The sequence below is a fragment of the Gopherus flavomarginatus genome, chromosome 8 (assembly GCF_025201925.1).
Source record: "Gopherus flavomarginatus isolate rGopFla2 chromosome 8, rGopFla2.mat.asm, whole genome shotgun sequence".
In the NCBI taxonomy this organism is placed as follows: Eukaryota; Metazoa; Chordata; order Testudines; family Testudinidae; genus Gopherus; species Gopherus flavomarginatus.
Genome location: NC_066624.1, coordinates 90,609,826 through 90,624,152, shown reverse-complemented (window position 1 = coordinate 90,624,152; position 14,327 = coordinate 90,609,826). Strand labels below are relative to the sequence as shown.

The 14,327-nt window shown below is 42.3% G+C and overlaps 1 protein-coding gene across 4 annotated transcripts in view; it reads left to right on the top strand.

The window, feature by feature from the left end:
• VEPH1 (ventricular zone expressed PH domain containing 1) overlaps nt 1–14,327 on the top strand; it is a 175,071-nt gene that overhangs the window by 113,691 nt on the left and 47,053 nt on the right. For 3 of the 4 annotated variants that reach the window (XM_050965875.1, XM_050965874.1, XM_050965876.1), the window contains exon 10: nt 4,834–4,973. In XM_050965875.1, the coding sequence (XP_050821832.1) occupies nt 4,834–4,973 (140 nt within the window). Of the gene's footprint in view, nt 1–4,833; nt 4,974–12,730; nt 12,805–14,327 lie in introns of those variants that run through there. The other variant, XM_050965877.1, reaches the window with a different exon arrangement.

Here is a 14,327-nt window from a genome sequence, read left to right as displayed (position 1 = left end):
TCATAAGCAATCTGATAGCTACATACGTCTAAAGCTAATAGAGGACAGAGCTGAAGTTGCAGCAAGGCAAACTCCAGATTCTGAGATGATGAAACCTTATGAATTATGTGGAACATTAGACATCTGGATAGTGAGAAAGTCCGAGTCTCTGGATCTGGAAATTTTAACCCAAATTTGTTCATCTGTATTCATTGTGTGCAGGTGCTTTACAAGCAAAAGTGTATTTTGGTAATAAATTGTTTAACATGAATGTCCCACAAATACTTATAAACTGCATATCTACAATACAAAGGTAAAAAGTAACTATCATTACGAGATGGAATGGGCTGTCTATTGGTTAGAGCAGGAGTATGAATGCACACGGATTCTGTCCCAGGCTATTAAGGGTATGTCTATACTACCCCCTGGATCAGTGGGCAGTGATCTATCTAGCGGGGGTCAATTTATCGCATCTAGTCTAGACATGATAAATCATCCCCTGAGCGCTCTCCTGTCGACTTCTGTACTCCAGCACCGCGAGAGGTGCAGGCAGAGTTGACGGGGGAGCGGTAGCAGTTGACTCACTGTAGTGAAGACACCGTGGTGAGTTGGTCTAAGTATGTTGACTTCAGCTACGTTACTTACATAGCTGAAGTTGCGTAACTTAGATCAATTCCCCCCTCCCCCCACCCAGTGTAGACCAGGCCTAAGTATGAAAGTATGGACAAATCCCTTAACTTTCATCCACCTGTGAAAAGAGCACAGTAACAGTTATTGACCTCACAATGACACTGTGAGGTTTAAGTAATGTATGTTTGGGAGCCCCAGGTAAGAGATTATAGAAATGCAACATTGTATTAAAAATATGCAGCTATATGATGAGGTGTTACAATAGGACAGGGGTTGGCAACCTTTGGCCCACAGCCCGCCAGGATAAGCACTCTGGCGGACCGGGCTGGTTTATTTACCTGCTGCGTCCCCAGGTTCGACCGATCCCAGCTCCCACTGGCCATGGTTCGCTGCTTCAGGCCAATGGGGGCAGCAGGAAGCAGTGGCGAGCACATCCCTCGGCCTGCACCGCTTCCCGCAGCCCCCATTGCCGACCCCTACAATAGGAAATAGCAATTAATGACATGTATTTGATGCAATACTGCTGACAGTAGATGAGAAGGAAAATCTTTGTGTGGGGTAATATTATAACTTCTAAAAACATGTTGTGTTTCAATAAGCTTCTTAAATATGAAAATGTAGCATGTTAGAATCAGTATAGAAGTAGCTGGGTGTTTGAAAAAATGCCTGCTATGGGTAGCTAGGCAATTTTCAGGAATATTTTGTGCCAAAAAGGGTAATGTACTAAACAATATTAATGAATTATGCTCTACTACTGAATGTGATATGCCACAAATTCTCTCAACTGACTCTTATATTAGTGTGAATAGTTACATTTTAATACAAAATCTAAAACCTGTAATACTAGTAACCCCATTGGAAATAGGTTAAAGCTCTAATCTACCAAAGCATGTGCTTTGCATAACTACACACATGAGAGTGGTCCCAGTGACTTAAACGGGATTATGCACAGGAGTGGCTCCAGGCACCAGCACGCTAAGCACGTGCCTGGGGCAGAAAGCCATGGGGGGCGCTCTGCCGGTCGCCATGAGAGTGGCAGGCAGGTTGCCTTCGGCAGCATGGCTGCGGAGGGTCCGTTGGTCCCGCGGCTTCGGTGGACCTCCCGCAGGCATGCTGCCGAATCCGTGGGACCGGGGACCTCCTGCAGGCAAGCCACTGAAGGCAGCCTGCCTGCCATGCTTGGGGTAGCATAATACCTAGAGCCGCCCCTGATTGTGCATATGCTTACACGCTTTGCTGGATCAAGGCCTAAATGCATATTCTTGGCAGTAAAATGCGCCAATGGACAAAGCTATAGAAAGGCACTCTGCTCTTCTTTCTGTTGCAGTGAAGCTTGGGGAGTTTAGAAAGGTTGTGTCTTTTCCTAAAGTCAGTCACTAAGGACGATATTGCCCTGGGTGCAAAGGACTATGATTTCAGAGGAGCTGCACATGAAGCCTCCTGGGTGAGCAGTTATATAGGGGTATCTGCACAGCCCTTCTCATCCCCCAAAAAGGTTGCTGAACTGTCCCTGCTTAAACTGGCACAAGAAGGTCACTTGAGCATGTCAAGAATAGCATGTCAGGAATGGCATGTTGGCATATATATGGAGCTGGTGGCTCCATCAACTAGCAAGGAGGGCTGTCTGCTATTCCAGTCTATGGATGGCAGCTGTGAGGAAAGTAGCACAGCGGTCGCACACACACACACACACACACACACACACACACACACCCTGCACTCAGGCCTTATGAAGACAGAATGGATGTCAGCTATCTTTCTCGTGGAGGAAAACTGATGTTCTAGGACTGATTCTCCACTGCCTGCACTCTGTAAAGTCATCTACACTTGTGCAAAGTGCATATCAAATGGAACCATCATTGTAAATGAGCTGAGAAGTCTGATTTGATTGTACTTTACACTGTCAGCACAGACATAACAAACTAAGGTGCAGTTCCATGGAGAATTAGACCCTCTAAGACCTACCTTATTAAAAATGTCTTTGTTTGAATATTGCTTAATCTTGGGGAGAGGGTTCATATAAATGGGATTTAAATTGTGCAAAATCATCCCTCGTTTTGCCAACCTCAATTATATCATTAGCATCAATGGGCATTGCATGCACAGAATGATTGCTGGATGGGTCCACTGACTGAATAATAAATCTCAGGGCCAGATTCCCCATTACATTATGGCTCCTTTGTGATACTCCAGTGTGAAGGTTATAGATGGGGAGGATCAGGATGTAGAATGAGCATGTTTGATCTGGCTATTCCCAGCTGCTGAAATGGCCTCTTAGGGTGATACGCAACTGGGCATAAGTTAAAGCACCATCAGAGTTGCTCTTATTTACACTGGGGGCCTGGCTGTCCCCGCCAGCCATTCTATCAATGGGTGACATGCAAAGATGGTGGAAAGTCACAGCTGTGGCCTGCATTTTTGCACTGAGCTTAGCACAGCCAGGACAAAGAATTCAACCTTCAACAAAGCCTCCAAGTCAACATTTTGCAAAAATGGAAACAAGCATCTAAAGGGCTGTGTCTGTGCTGCCATTCCAGTTAAACCTAGCATAAATATGATCAGAATCACACTATAATATATTATGCGGTGCATACAGCCATCTGAATTAAGAACGTCACACTGAGGGTGCTTTCAAGTTGCATGTCACCACCATGGTTTGTTTATGGATAACTAATATGAATGTGGTTGAGAAAAATATACAGAGCCAATACTGGTTTCAATAGAAAAACATGAGTGAGCAATGAAGGTCTGTGAAAAATAAAAACACCTTCTCTATTTTGATTGTACATAACCTTGCAACCAGCCAATCAAGCTGTGACCTTTGGGGAGAGTCTGTCTGTTCCAGTGAGACAATCTAATCTCTATTCCAAGTGTTGATTTGATGTTTTTACACCTATGAATGTATAGAAGTTTCTGCAAACTTCCCCATGTCATTCATCAACCTTTAAATGCTAAACCACCCCCAAAACTAAAACTTTCCATTATTTTTTCTATGAAAATATTTGTATTTGCACTAATGTCAGTGATGTCTAGAGGTTAGAGCAAGGGACTGCCTCTGCCCCTGTCTGACAGCAAGTCACGCTGTAAAATGATGGTACAATAATTCCCTATCTCACTTGGGGGTTGTGACTCTTAATTAGTGAATATTTGCAAAGTGCTTTGAGATCCTGGGTTGGAAGGTGATATTTACGAGCAATGTGTTATTATGAAGATGATTATTTTATATACACGTGATGAGAAGTGACATTTATAGAGCCCGAAGTCCTTTAAATTGATGACAGACTCAGAATGCCAAATTGTTCATTGAACCCTGAACAATACTGCTCTTATTGTAACCTTTAGGATGACTGTATTAAGTACTGCTGTATAATAAACATGTGGCATGCATATTGGTATTGTAAATATATTTAACTTTTTTGTGGCTTTCAGTCAATCTATTCAGTGACAGAGCGGGTTGCTCTAGCCAATGCTCTAGCGAATGATAATGGCTCAACTTTTGTTTTTGAAGGGAAAAGTCCTGAATTCATTATTTTGGGCATAACCCCTTTTGAAATCAATTTTTGCCTGAGCAAGCCTGGGTGAGAGCTGCATTAACTTGGACCAAAAGTAAAGTCTCACTTGGTTGCTACCTAACATGGGATGCTCTTTCAACCAACTCTTTTAAATAAGAATGAATTGTTTAAATATATCTGTCTGTTTTAATAAGCAAGACTCTGAGTGTAAAATACAAGCTTCAGAGCATTCTTTAACAAGAAGGAAGTGATACACACTAAAGGCCTAACTCTGCTCTGTGGAGTCAGCGATAAAGGGCTATATAAGGTGCACAACAGTGGAGTTTTAGATGTTCTGTGGGGGAAATATAGTCCTGTGCACAGGATCTGTACAGAGCCTATGCACTACTTATTGTGGCTTATATTCAATTTAAGTGATACATTGCCTGTGTGCTGGCCCTCTGAGCAGTGCTGAATTTCACCCATTTTGAGTTTTACAGACAACTAATGATACCAACTAAATGAATAGCTACTCTTATCTGGATAAAAAACGTTGAAATGTGAGAAAGTGAAAAATATCATTTAAAAAATGAAGACATAATCGGTATATTTCAGATATGAAAATAGTAGTTTCCTATAGCCAGAAGCATTGCATGTTTAAGTGTAAAGTAATATCAGGTAGTTAAATCTCTTTTAAGTAGTTGATGTTAATATTGTGTATATTTGTTTCTAGATACTGTTAGAAGTTGTGTAGCAAAGCTGTTCTTCAGCTGCCCCCTGAAGGGTCATTACTGCCTATACAGTAAATCCAGTTTTACTCTCATCAGCCGACAGCCTCAGCTATGGATCCATATCATGTTTCTCTTTCAGCAGGTGTGTGCAATACATATAAATAGTGGCACCTCAATAAACTGTTCATGAAAAAAACAATGTTTTAATGGTAACTCATTTAGATATGTTTATCATCTCCATCACTGTTACTGTACATGTGTATGTCCTTTGAATTTCCCCTTCTGATTTCTCAGAAGTGGACAGAGTTACTTATAAGCTCTCCACTATCCAGTGCTTTGCAGTAGACTGACATAATGTTGTGTGACAGACTGCATGCTTTCTGTTAAATATAACAAATTTAAGATGCCCAGATGAAATTAAGAAATCTGAAGTACAAACAACATGGGACCAAAACCTGTCATTCTTATTCAGGCAAAACTCCCATTAAAGTCAAGACCCGATTCTGCTTCCGTGGAAGTGAATAGTCAAACTTCAACTGAGTTCTGTGGAAGCAGAGTCAGGTCTATAGACTTCAGTAGAACTTGGAGATGCTCAGCACCCCTTAATCAAAACTCCCAGAGGTTAAAATCCTGAGTAAGGTCATCAGGATTTGATCAGTGTTGTTCACCTATTGATTAAGATGATTTTTTAATGGTTATATTAAATATATTTCCAAATAAAGACCATTAATTAATCATAGACTCATAGGCTCTAGGACTGGAAGGGACCTCGAGAGGTCATCGAGTCCAGTCCCCTGCCCTCATGGCAGGACCAAATACTGTCTAGACCATCCCTGATAGACATTTATCTAACCTACTCTTAAATATCTCCAGAGATGGAGATTCCACAACTTCCCTAGGCAATCTATTCCAGTGTTTAACTACCCTGACAGTTAGGAGCTTTTTCCTAATGTCCAACTTAAATCTCCCTTGCTGCAGTTTAAGCCCATTGCTTCTTGTTCTATCATTGGAGGCTAAGGTGAACAAGTTTTCTCCCTCCTCCTGATGACACCCTTTTAGATACCTGAAAACTGCTATCATGTCCCCTCTCAGTCTTCTCTTTTCCAAACTAAACAAACCCAATTCCTTCAGCCTTCTTTCATAGGTCATGTTCTCAAGACCTTTAATCATTCTTGTTGCTCTTCTCTGGACCCTCTCCAATTTCTCCACATCTTTCTTGAAATGCGTTGCCCAGAACTGGACACAATACTCCAGCTGAGGCCTAATCAGCGCAGAGTAAAGTGGAAGAATGACTTCTCGTGTCTTGTTTACAACACACCTGTTAATGCATCCCAGAATTACGTTTGCTTTTTTTGCAACAGTATCACACTGTTGACTCATATTAAGCTTGTGGTCTACTATGACCCCTAGATCTCGTTCTGCCATACTCCTTCCTAGACAGTCTCTTCCCATTCTGTATGTGTGAAACTGATTGTTCCTTCCTAAGTGGAGCACTTTGCATTTATCTTTATTGAACTTCATCCTGTTTACCTCAGACCATTTCTCCAATTTGTCCAGATCATTTTGAATTTTGACCCTGTCCTCCAAAGCAGTTGCAATCCCTCCCAGTTTGGTATCGTCTGCAAACTTAATAAGCATACTTTCTATGCCAACATCTAAATTGTTGATGAAGATATTGAACAGAGCCGGTCCCAAAACAGACCCCTGCGGAACCCCACTTGTTATACCTTTCCAGCAGGATTGGGAGCCATTAATAACTACTCTCTGAGTACGGTTATCCAGCCAGTTATGCACCCACCTTATAGTAGCCCCATCTAAATTGTACTTTCCTGGTTTATCTATAAGAATATCATGCAAGACCGTATCAAATGCCTTACTAAAGTCTAGGTATATCACATCCACCGCTTCTCCCTTATCCACAAGGCTCGTTATCCTATCAAAGAATGCTATCAGATTAGTTTGACACGATTTGTTCTTTACAAATCCATGCTGGCTATTCCTTATCACCTTACCACCTTCCAAGTGTTTGCAGATGATTTCTTTAATTACCTGCTCCATTATCTTCCCTGGCACAGAAGTTAAACTAACTGGTCTGTAGTTTCCTGAGTTGTTTTTATTTTCCTTTTTATAGATGGGTACTATATTTGCCCCCTTCCAGTCTTCTGGAATCTCCCCCGTCTCCCATGATTTCCCAAAGATAATAGCTAGAGGCTCAGATACCTCCTCTATTAACTCCTTGAGTATTCTAGGATGCATTTCATCAGGCCATGGTGACTTGCAGGCATCTAACTTTTCTAAGTGATTTTTTACTTTCTCTTTTTTTATTTTATCTTCTAAACCTACCCTCTTCCCGTAAGCATTCACTATATTAGACATTCCTTCAGACTTCTCAGTGAAGACCGAAACAAAGAAGTCATTAAGCATCTCTGCCATTTCCAAGTCTCCCGTTACTGTTTCCCCCTCCTCACTGAGCAGTGGGCCTACCCTGTCCTTGGTCTTCCTCTTGCTTCTAATGTATTGATAAAAAGTCTTCTTGTTTCCCTTTATTCCCATAGCTAGTTTGAGCTCATTTTGTGCCTTTTCCTTTCTAATCTTGCCTCTGCATTCCTGTGTTATTTGCCTATATTCGTCCTATGTGATCTGACCTAGTTTCCATTTTTTATATGACGCCTTTTTATTTTGTAGGTCACGCAAAAAAGCCAAGGTGGTCTTTTGCCACATTTTCTATCTTTCCTAACCGTCGGAATAGCTTGCTTTTGGGCCCTTAATAGCTTCCCTTTGAAAAACTGCCAACTCTCCTCAGTTGTTTTTCCCCTCAGTCTTGATTCCCATGGGACCTTACCTATCAGCTCTCTGAGCTTACCAAAATCCGCCTTCCTGAAATCCATTGTCTCTATTTTGCTGTACTCCCTTCTACCCTTCCTTAGAATTGCAAACTCTATGATTTCATGATCACTTTCACCCAAGCTTCCTTCTACTTTCAAATTCTCAATGAGTTCCTCCCTATTTGTTAAAATCAAGTCAAGAACAGCTTCCCCCCAGTAGCTTTTTCAACTTTCTGAAATAAAAAGTTGTCTGCAATGCGGTCCAGGAACTTATTGGATAGTCTGTGCCCCGCGGTGTTATTTTCCCAACATATATCTGGATAGTTGAAGTCCCTCATCACCACCAAATCTTGGGCTTTGGATGATTTTGTTAGTTGTTTGAAAAAAGCCTCATCCACCTCTTCCACCTGATTCGGTGGCCTGTAGTAGACTCCCAGCATGACATCACCCGTGTTTTTTACCCCTTTTAGCCTAACCCAGAGACTCTCAACACTTCCATCTCCTATGTCCATCTCCACCTCAGTCCAAGTGTGTACATTTTTAATATATAAGGCAACACCTCCTCCCTTTTTCCCCTGTCTATCCTTCCTGAGCAAACTATACCCATCCACACCAACATTCCAGTCGTGTGTATTATCCCACCAAGTTTCAGTAATGCCAGCAATGTCATAGTTGTATTTATTTATTAGCACTTCCAGTTCTTCCTGCTTATTACCCATACTTCTTGCATTTGTATATAGGCATCTAAGATACTGGTTTGATCTTGCTTCCCAGCTTTGCCCTGACCCTCCTTTCTCTCTGCCATTATAGCCTGTGCTCCCTCCTGTTTCCAACCCATCTCCCAGGTCTTGTTCCCCACTTACCTGTGGGGTTTGCTCACCTGTCCCCGTTGAACCTAGTTTAAAGCCTTCCTTACTAGGTTAGCCAGTCTGTGCGCAAATAAGGCCTTTCCCCTCCTCGAAAGGTGAACGCCATCTGTGCCTAGCAGTCCTTCCTCAAATAGCATCCTCGAATATCATGCTTATCTGGAACATATATATACACAGAGAGAGAGAGAGCGCGCATTATTTTGAATAATATAAAGTTATGAAAGAAAAACAAATCTGCATTCCCCATTAAAGATGAATCATGATTTTTTTTTGTATTCGTAATAAAACAAATCAGCTTCTCATAAACTATATATAGTAGTTAAAGATGCAGCATGCCCAATGTTATTGCAATCTTAGGAATTAGAGATGGAGAAGACCTATTGGATCATTGGGTCAAATCTCTCCGCAAGTGCAAGGCATAGTGGGATAGAGGATAGATCAGGTATTAAATTAACACTACCCTTGACCTTGGCTAAATGTTTACCATGGGAATATTCAAACACATATGGTACTGTAAATTGTATTCCTAATGGACATTTGGTTGATTTAACAGATCAAGATACTCCTACATGTTGTATGATGTCCTAGAAGTAAGTACCCAAAAGATCAGAAAAATGCAAATCAGAAATAAGAACCATTTTGATTTAACTCTTTCATTTCAAGTAGACATACCAGCAAGCAGATTATGGTAGCACCAGTGAGCTGAGCCCTCCCTGTCATCTCCAGTCTAAATTCAGCACTGCCAGCAGTTGGTTCTGGAGCTGAGCATATTCATCTTGAACCTGACTCTGACAAGTGATATGTGCTGTGGCAGCCAGCAGGTCACTAGGGCCTAATGGGGTAAACCCACCAATGTCACAGCTGTGTAGTTTAGCACGGTATGGCAAAGTACAATACCACCCACTGCCACTAGGATTTGGAGCTGCTTCTGCCCCTAAAGGGATAGAGCTGGGTGACACTGAGGAATTACCACCCTGCAGGACATAGACCACAGGTGGCTGAGGGAGGAGACACAGAGCAGGGAACACAGTTTTGCACAGCACAGCAGAGTGCGTGACTGTTTGCACATGCTTCCTTCAGCACATGGGTTCAAATAGCAGGGTGGAAGCTACAGAGTGGGGATAGAGGCTTTGTTATGTGAGGCTATTTCAAATCACGATCACATGCCCTCTGCTGCCTGTTCCTGCTTTTCCACACCTGGAGGATGCTGGGGGGAGGGTATGAATAGGTGGGTGTTCTGATTTGGTGGGGATGTGGGGAGGGGAGAGTCTGAGCCAGATGATGATGGTTGTTGGGTAGGAGGGGGAAGAATTCTGAACCTGGGGATGGGTTCTGAGCTTAACCTGGAGATGTTTGTTTATATTCTGAGCTTTTGGGTGTCAGATGGGAGAAGGTTCAGGGCTGAGCATGTTTAAAGTCAAGCACATGCCTAGGTGCTTGGCTGGATCGGGGCTTAAGTACTCACCCTGCAAAGATCTGGGAGCAACTAAGACACCGAGCAAGAGGCAAGCTGCTGTCTGCCCCAGCTGGACTACCTAGAGCCCAGGAGGAGAAAAGAAGAAATGTGATCTGCTGGCTTTAAGGGGCTGGTTCTTTCTTGGAAGTAGGGAAGGGAAAGGGAGAGACACTAGCGTTTGAGGGGCAGAGAGAGAATTCAGGGAAAGAGGGAAGGTAAAAGGGGAGAAGAGGAAGAAGGACAGAAAGAGAAATAGGAAAGAGAAGACCAAACAAGTTAAAAATAAAGAGGAGTAAACAAGAAGTTGAAGAAAGAGACTGAATTTGAAAAGAGAAGTCTTTTAAGGAAAAAGAAAAAGTGAAAGAGTGGCCTCAGGGAGAAATAACCTGAATACAATGGTGCACGATAGAAAAACGAGAACAAGGGAAATAGCTGATGAAAAAGATCAGAAAAGATGCATTGAAATTCATGAGAATGAGCAGAGAAGGAAGAGCAGAAACAAGGGAGACACATACTAGAGGAGTAAACAGTCTATTTCTTTATTAACATATATAGTCTGATGCCAAAAACACACCATCTTGCTGGATATTAACAAAATGACTTCAGTCCTCTCTTTCTCTCTGTTGTATATTTTGAATCAATTGTAATGATGATTTCATCTTTGATTCCACCTTTATTTCCTCATGCTTAACATTTTCCTCATATTTTTTCTTTTTTAAAACTTCTTGCTTTAACATTGCACTTTGGCCTGACCCTTGCAGTCTTTTATTGAGCTAAGACAATAAGCTTTGCAATATTTCCCCTCTCAACAGATTTCCCATCCCTCTTCCTCCACCTCTTCTGTCTGCATTCTGTTCCTCGTCTCTCTCTTTCTGTCTCCTCTTTTTTCTTAATACCTTCTCGTCCCCCTTTGGAGCCTCACCTCATTTAGAACTCCTGGACCATGACCTTTCCAGTTACACTTTGGCTTTACTGTGTTTTTCACTTTCATATCTTGGGTAATTGCATTTGTTAAATTAAAAATGCTGTTGCCAAGCTGACACCCTTAAATTTTGGCTCATCTTAGTCATAACAGCTCATATACCGTTGCTGTTTCTTATCTGTTTATTCTCTCTACATTTTTGATGATTAGTCTTCTATGGCAGGTGTTGGCCAACTTTTTGGCCTGAGTGCCACATCAAGGAATAGAAATTGTATGGCGGGCCAAGAATGTTCACAAAATTGGGGTTGGGCTGTGGGAGGGAGTGCGGGCTCTGGGGTGGGGCTGGGGATGAGGAGTTTGAGGTATAGGAGGGTGCCATGGGCTGGGACTGAGGAGTTTGGAGGGCAGGAGGAGGATAAGGGCTGGGGCAGGGGTGAGGGAAGGGGTGCAGGCTCTGGCTGGGGGTGTGGGCTCTGGGGTGGGGTTGGGGATGGGAGGTTTGGGGTGCAGGAGGGTGCTCTGGGCTGGGATCAAGGGGATTGGAGAGAGGGAGGGGGATCAGGGCTGGGGTAGGGGGGTGGGGCGTGGGGAGAGGCTCAGGGGATGCAGGGTCCGAGCAACACTTACCTCAAGTGGTTCCTAGAAGCAGTGGCAGGTCCCTTTTCCAGCTCCTATACAGAGGCATGGCCAGGTGGCTCTGCACGCTACCCCATCTGCAGGCACCACCCTGCAGCTCCCATTGGAGAACATAGGAGCCAGAGCATGGCCATACTGCAGCTTTTGGGAGCCGTGTGATGAGGCCCATGACCCTGTGCCCCAGCTGTAGTTTGCCCACCCCTGTTCTGTGGGCTGTTGTGTAGTGTGCATGTATTTTTTTTCAACTTCTGGAATATACTCCATCTATACTATGCTAGAAACTCACAAGACTACATTCTTCCATCTATACACAGGAAGTCCCACGTGTAACCCCTTTTGTACCCAGAAGAGAATAGATCCCAGAACGTATAGGGCTCATCATGAGTCACCTTTCACACCCATTCTGGGGGAAAAGGAGCATAAAGCACTCCCCTGAGTGGGCCATCTCCATCTGGTCTGTGTGTGTGTGTGTGAGAGCAGCTGCTGCAGGGGAAGCTGCTCACCCTCCCATGCAGGTGCACAGGTAGTAGACAGGCAGAACTGCAACAATAAGTGGAATCTTGGCTCTGCCTCTCCAAGGCATTGGCTGGACAAGCTGAGCCGGGCTAGAAGGGGATGTAAACTCTGCTAGGACTAGAATATTTCCCTCTTGGAGCAAGGGGGCAGCAGGGACTGCATGGTGACTCTGCATTGGAGTTGGAGGTGTAATTCCCAGTATGAGGAGACATACCTGTGATTGAGCTAGTGTGCTAAAAAGGAGTGCAGCTGTGGGAGCACGAACAGAAGGAGGGGCTAGCTGCCCTGAGCACAAACCCATCATCTCAGACGGGATCATACTTAGGGTGGCTAGCCCCTTCTGCCGCTTGCACTACCAGGGCTACAGTCTATTTTTAGCATGCCAGTGCAATCTGAACTAGTACAAGTATGTCTCCTTGGGATGGAAATTGCACCTTCCAGCTCTCGTGTAAACACACCTCAGAGTCTCATTCTGTCCCTGGAGTGCTCCTGGGGTAGTGAAATTCCACATTGCCCCTTCCTGGGGGCTTGTTGTAAGACCATGATCTAGTCCTTATTTCCCTAGGAATTTATGTTCTTTTTTTACCATCTTTTATGTCTATGACTTTATTTCTATTCTGAATTACTGATTAATATCGGGGTTCTTGAAGCTTTATTCTTCTATTGCTTTTGAAGTAGTTGTAGTAAAAATTACTGCTGAACATCCAAAGCCTGATTCTGGTGCCAGTGAGTCCACAGCAATACTCCCATTGGCTTCAGACATGCAAGATCAAGTCAGTAACATTTGGTTTTGTGTCCTTGCAAATACATTGCACACACAGCAGTTTATATGCTCTTCTGTGAAAAAATGATGATTCTTATTATTTTGTATTCTCTGTTCAAACCTATTGTACAGTAACATGAAGTAAATGTATTGTAATTTACACTTTTTCATTTGTTTGAAACTCTAAAAGCTTTTATATACTGTGTATATAACCATTTTTAAATTAAATATCATGCTAAATTCATCCCTGGTCTAACTCCATTGAAGGCAGTGGAATTGCACAAGGCATGATTTTGGCAGAAAATATATTTATAATGTGTTAATAATTAACTACATTCAGTAAATGCTAGCTATAAAAAGTCCTTTTTGACCCAGATCCAAGGAATTCCATGAGTTACCTTATTTTTGTGAATAAATGCCATGTTTTGCCATTTATTATACTCTTTTTGTTGAGTGGAAAGGAATAGTTTTGCTCTCATATCTCCATAACAGATCTTGACTTCTGTCTTCTGCTCTCCCTATAATTGTGAAAGTCTAGGTTAATAATTTTAATATGCTTTGAAATCCTTGGTTGACAGTTGTGGAACTGCAAATTATTATTACTATTATTATATGTATTATTTATTGTTATTTCAAACTGGCTGGATTTTATGCTCATAGAGGGAGCAGAATATTTGACTTCAGATCTGTTTTGTAGATTTGAGAGGAGACTGTTTTTCCAATTAAGAACAGAAATGAAGGTAGAATAATGGATGGTCTTGGAGGAAGAAAGCATGGTATTTAAGAAGTACTGATATTTTCTGAAAATGCAAGACTGTAATGACCAGCTGAAGAGGAACAAATCTAGTTCAGTTTTTCAAGTTTGATTTATTTATTTATTAAGTTTTTTCCTATAGCAAATTTTGCATCAGATGATATAGGTCAACTCTACAGCCGCATCACCTCTGGCTTAATTGGTCTTTTCAGGCGTGAAACTATATAATAGGCAGTGTTGGTAGTGCCCCCTATTTTTAAGGTTGTCTGATACTTCGTATTATAAGACCCTGTTTTCAGTTGCTTGTAACTTTGCCAAATTGTAACTGTTTGGGTTGAAATTTTCCATGCAAAGGTGTCCCTTAAGCAGAAATTGTTTTGGAAAACATAAGCTAAAATGGTTTAGCCATGTCTAAGAATGTGTCTAGGAGGATATATGTTGTTTTGCCCATATTAAAAAAAAACGGAGTGACTTTTTCTTCGCATCTTTGAATCACTCTGGTGCCCCTATACTATACTATACTATACTATACTATACTATACTATACTATACTATACTATACTAGAAATTTGACAAGAGGTGGCCTTTATGTCAGGGACATGCCTTTTGCCACTTCTGTGAAAATATGCCTGAATTTGGCCAAGTTCTAAGTCTCTGAAAAATCACAGTTCACGCATGCCCAGTAGAAAGGTCTTAGAATTTTAGCAGCTAAATTGCCTGAAACTTGCATCCACATTGGGCATGCTCCAGCCCAG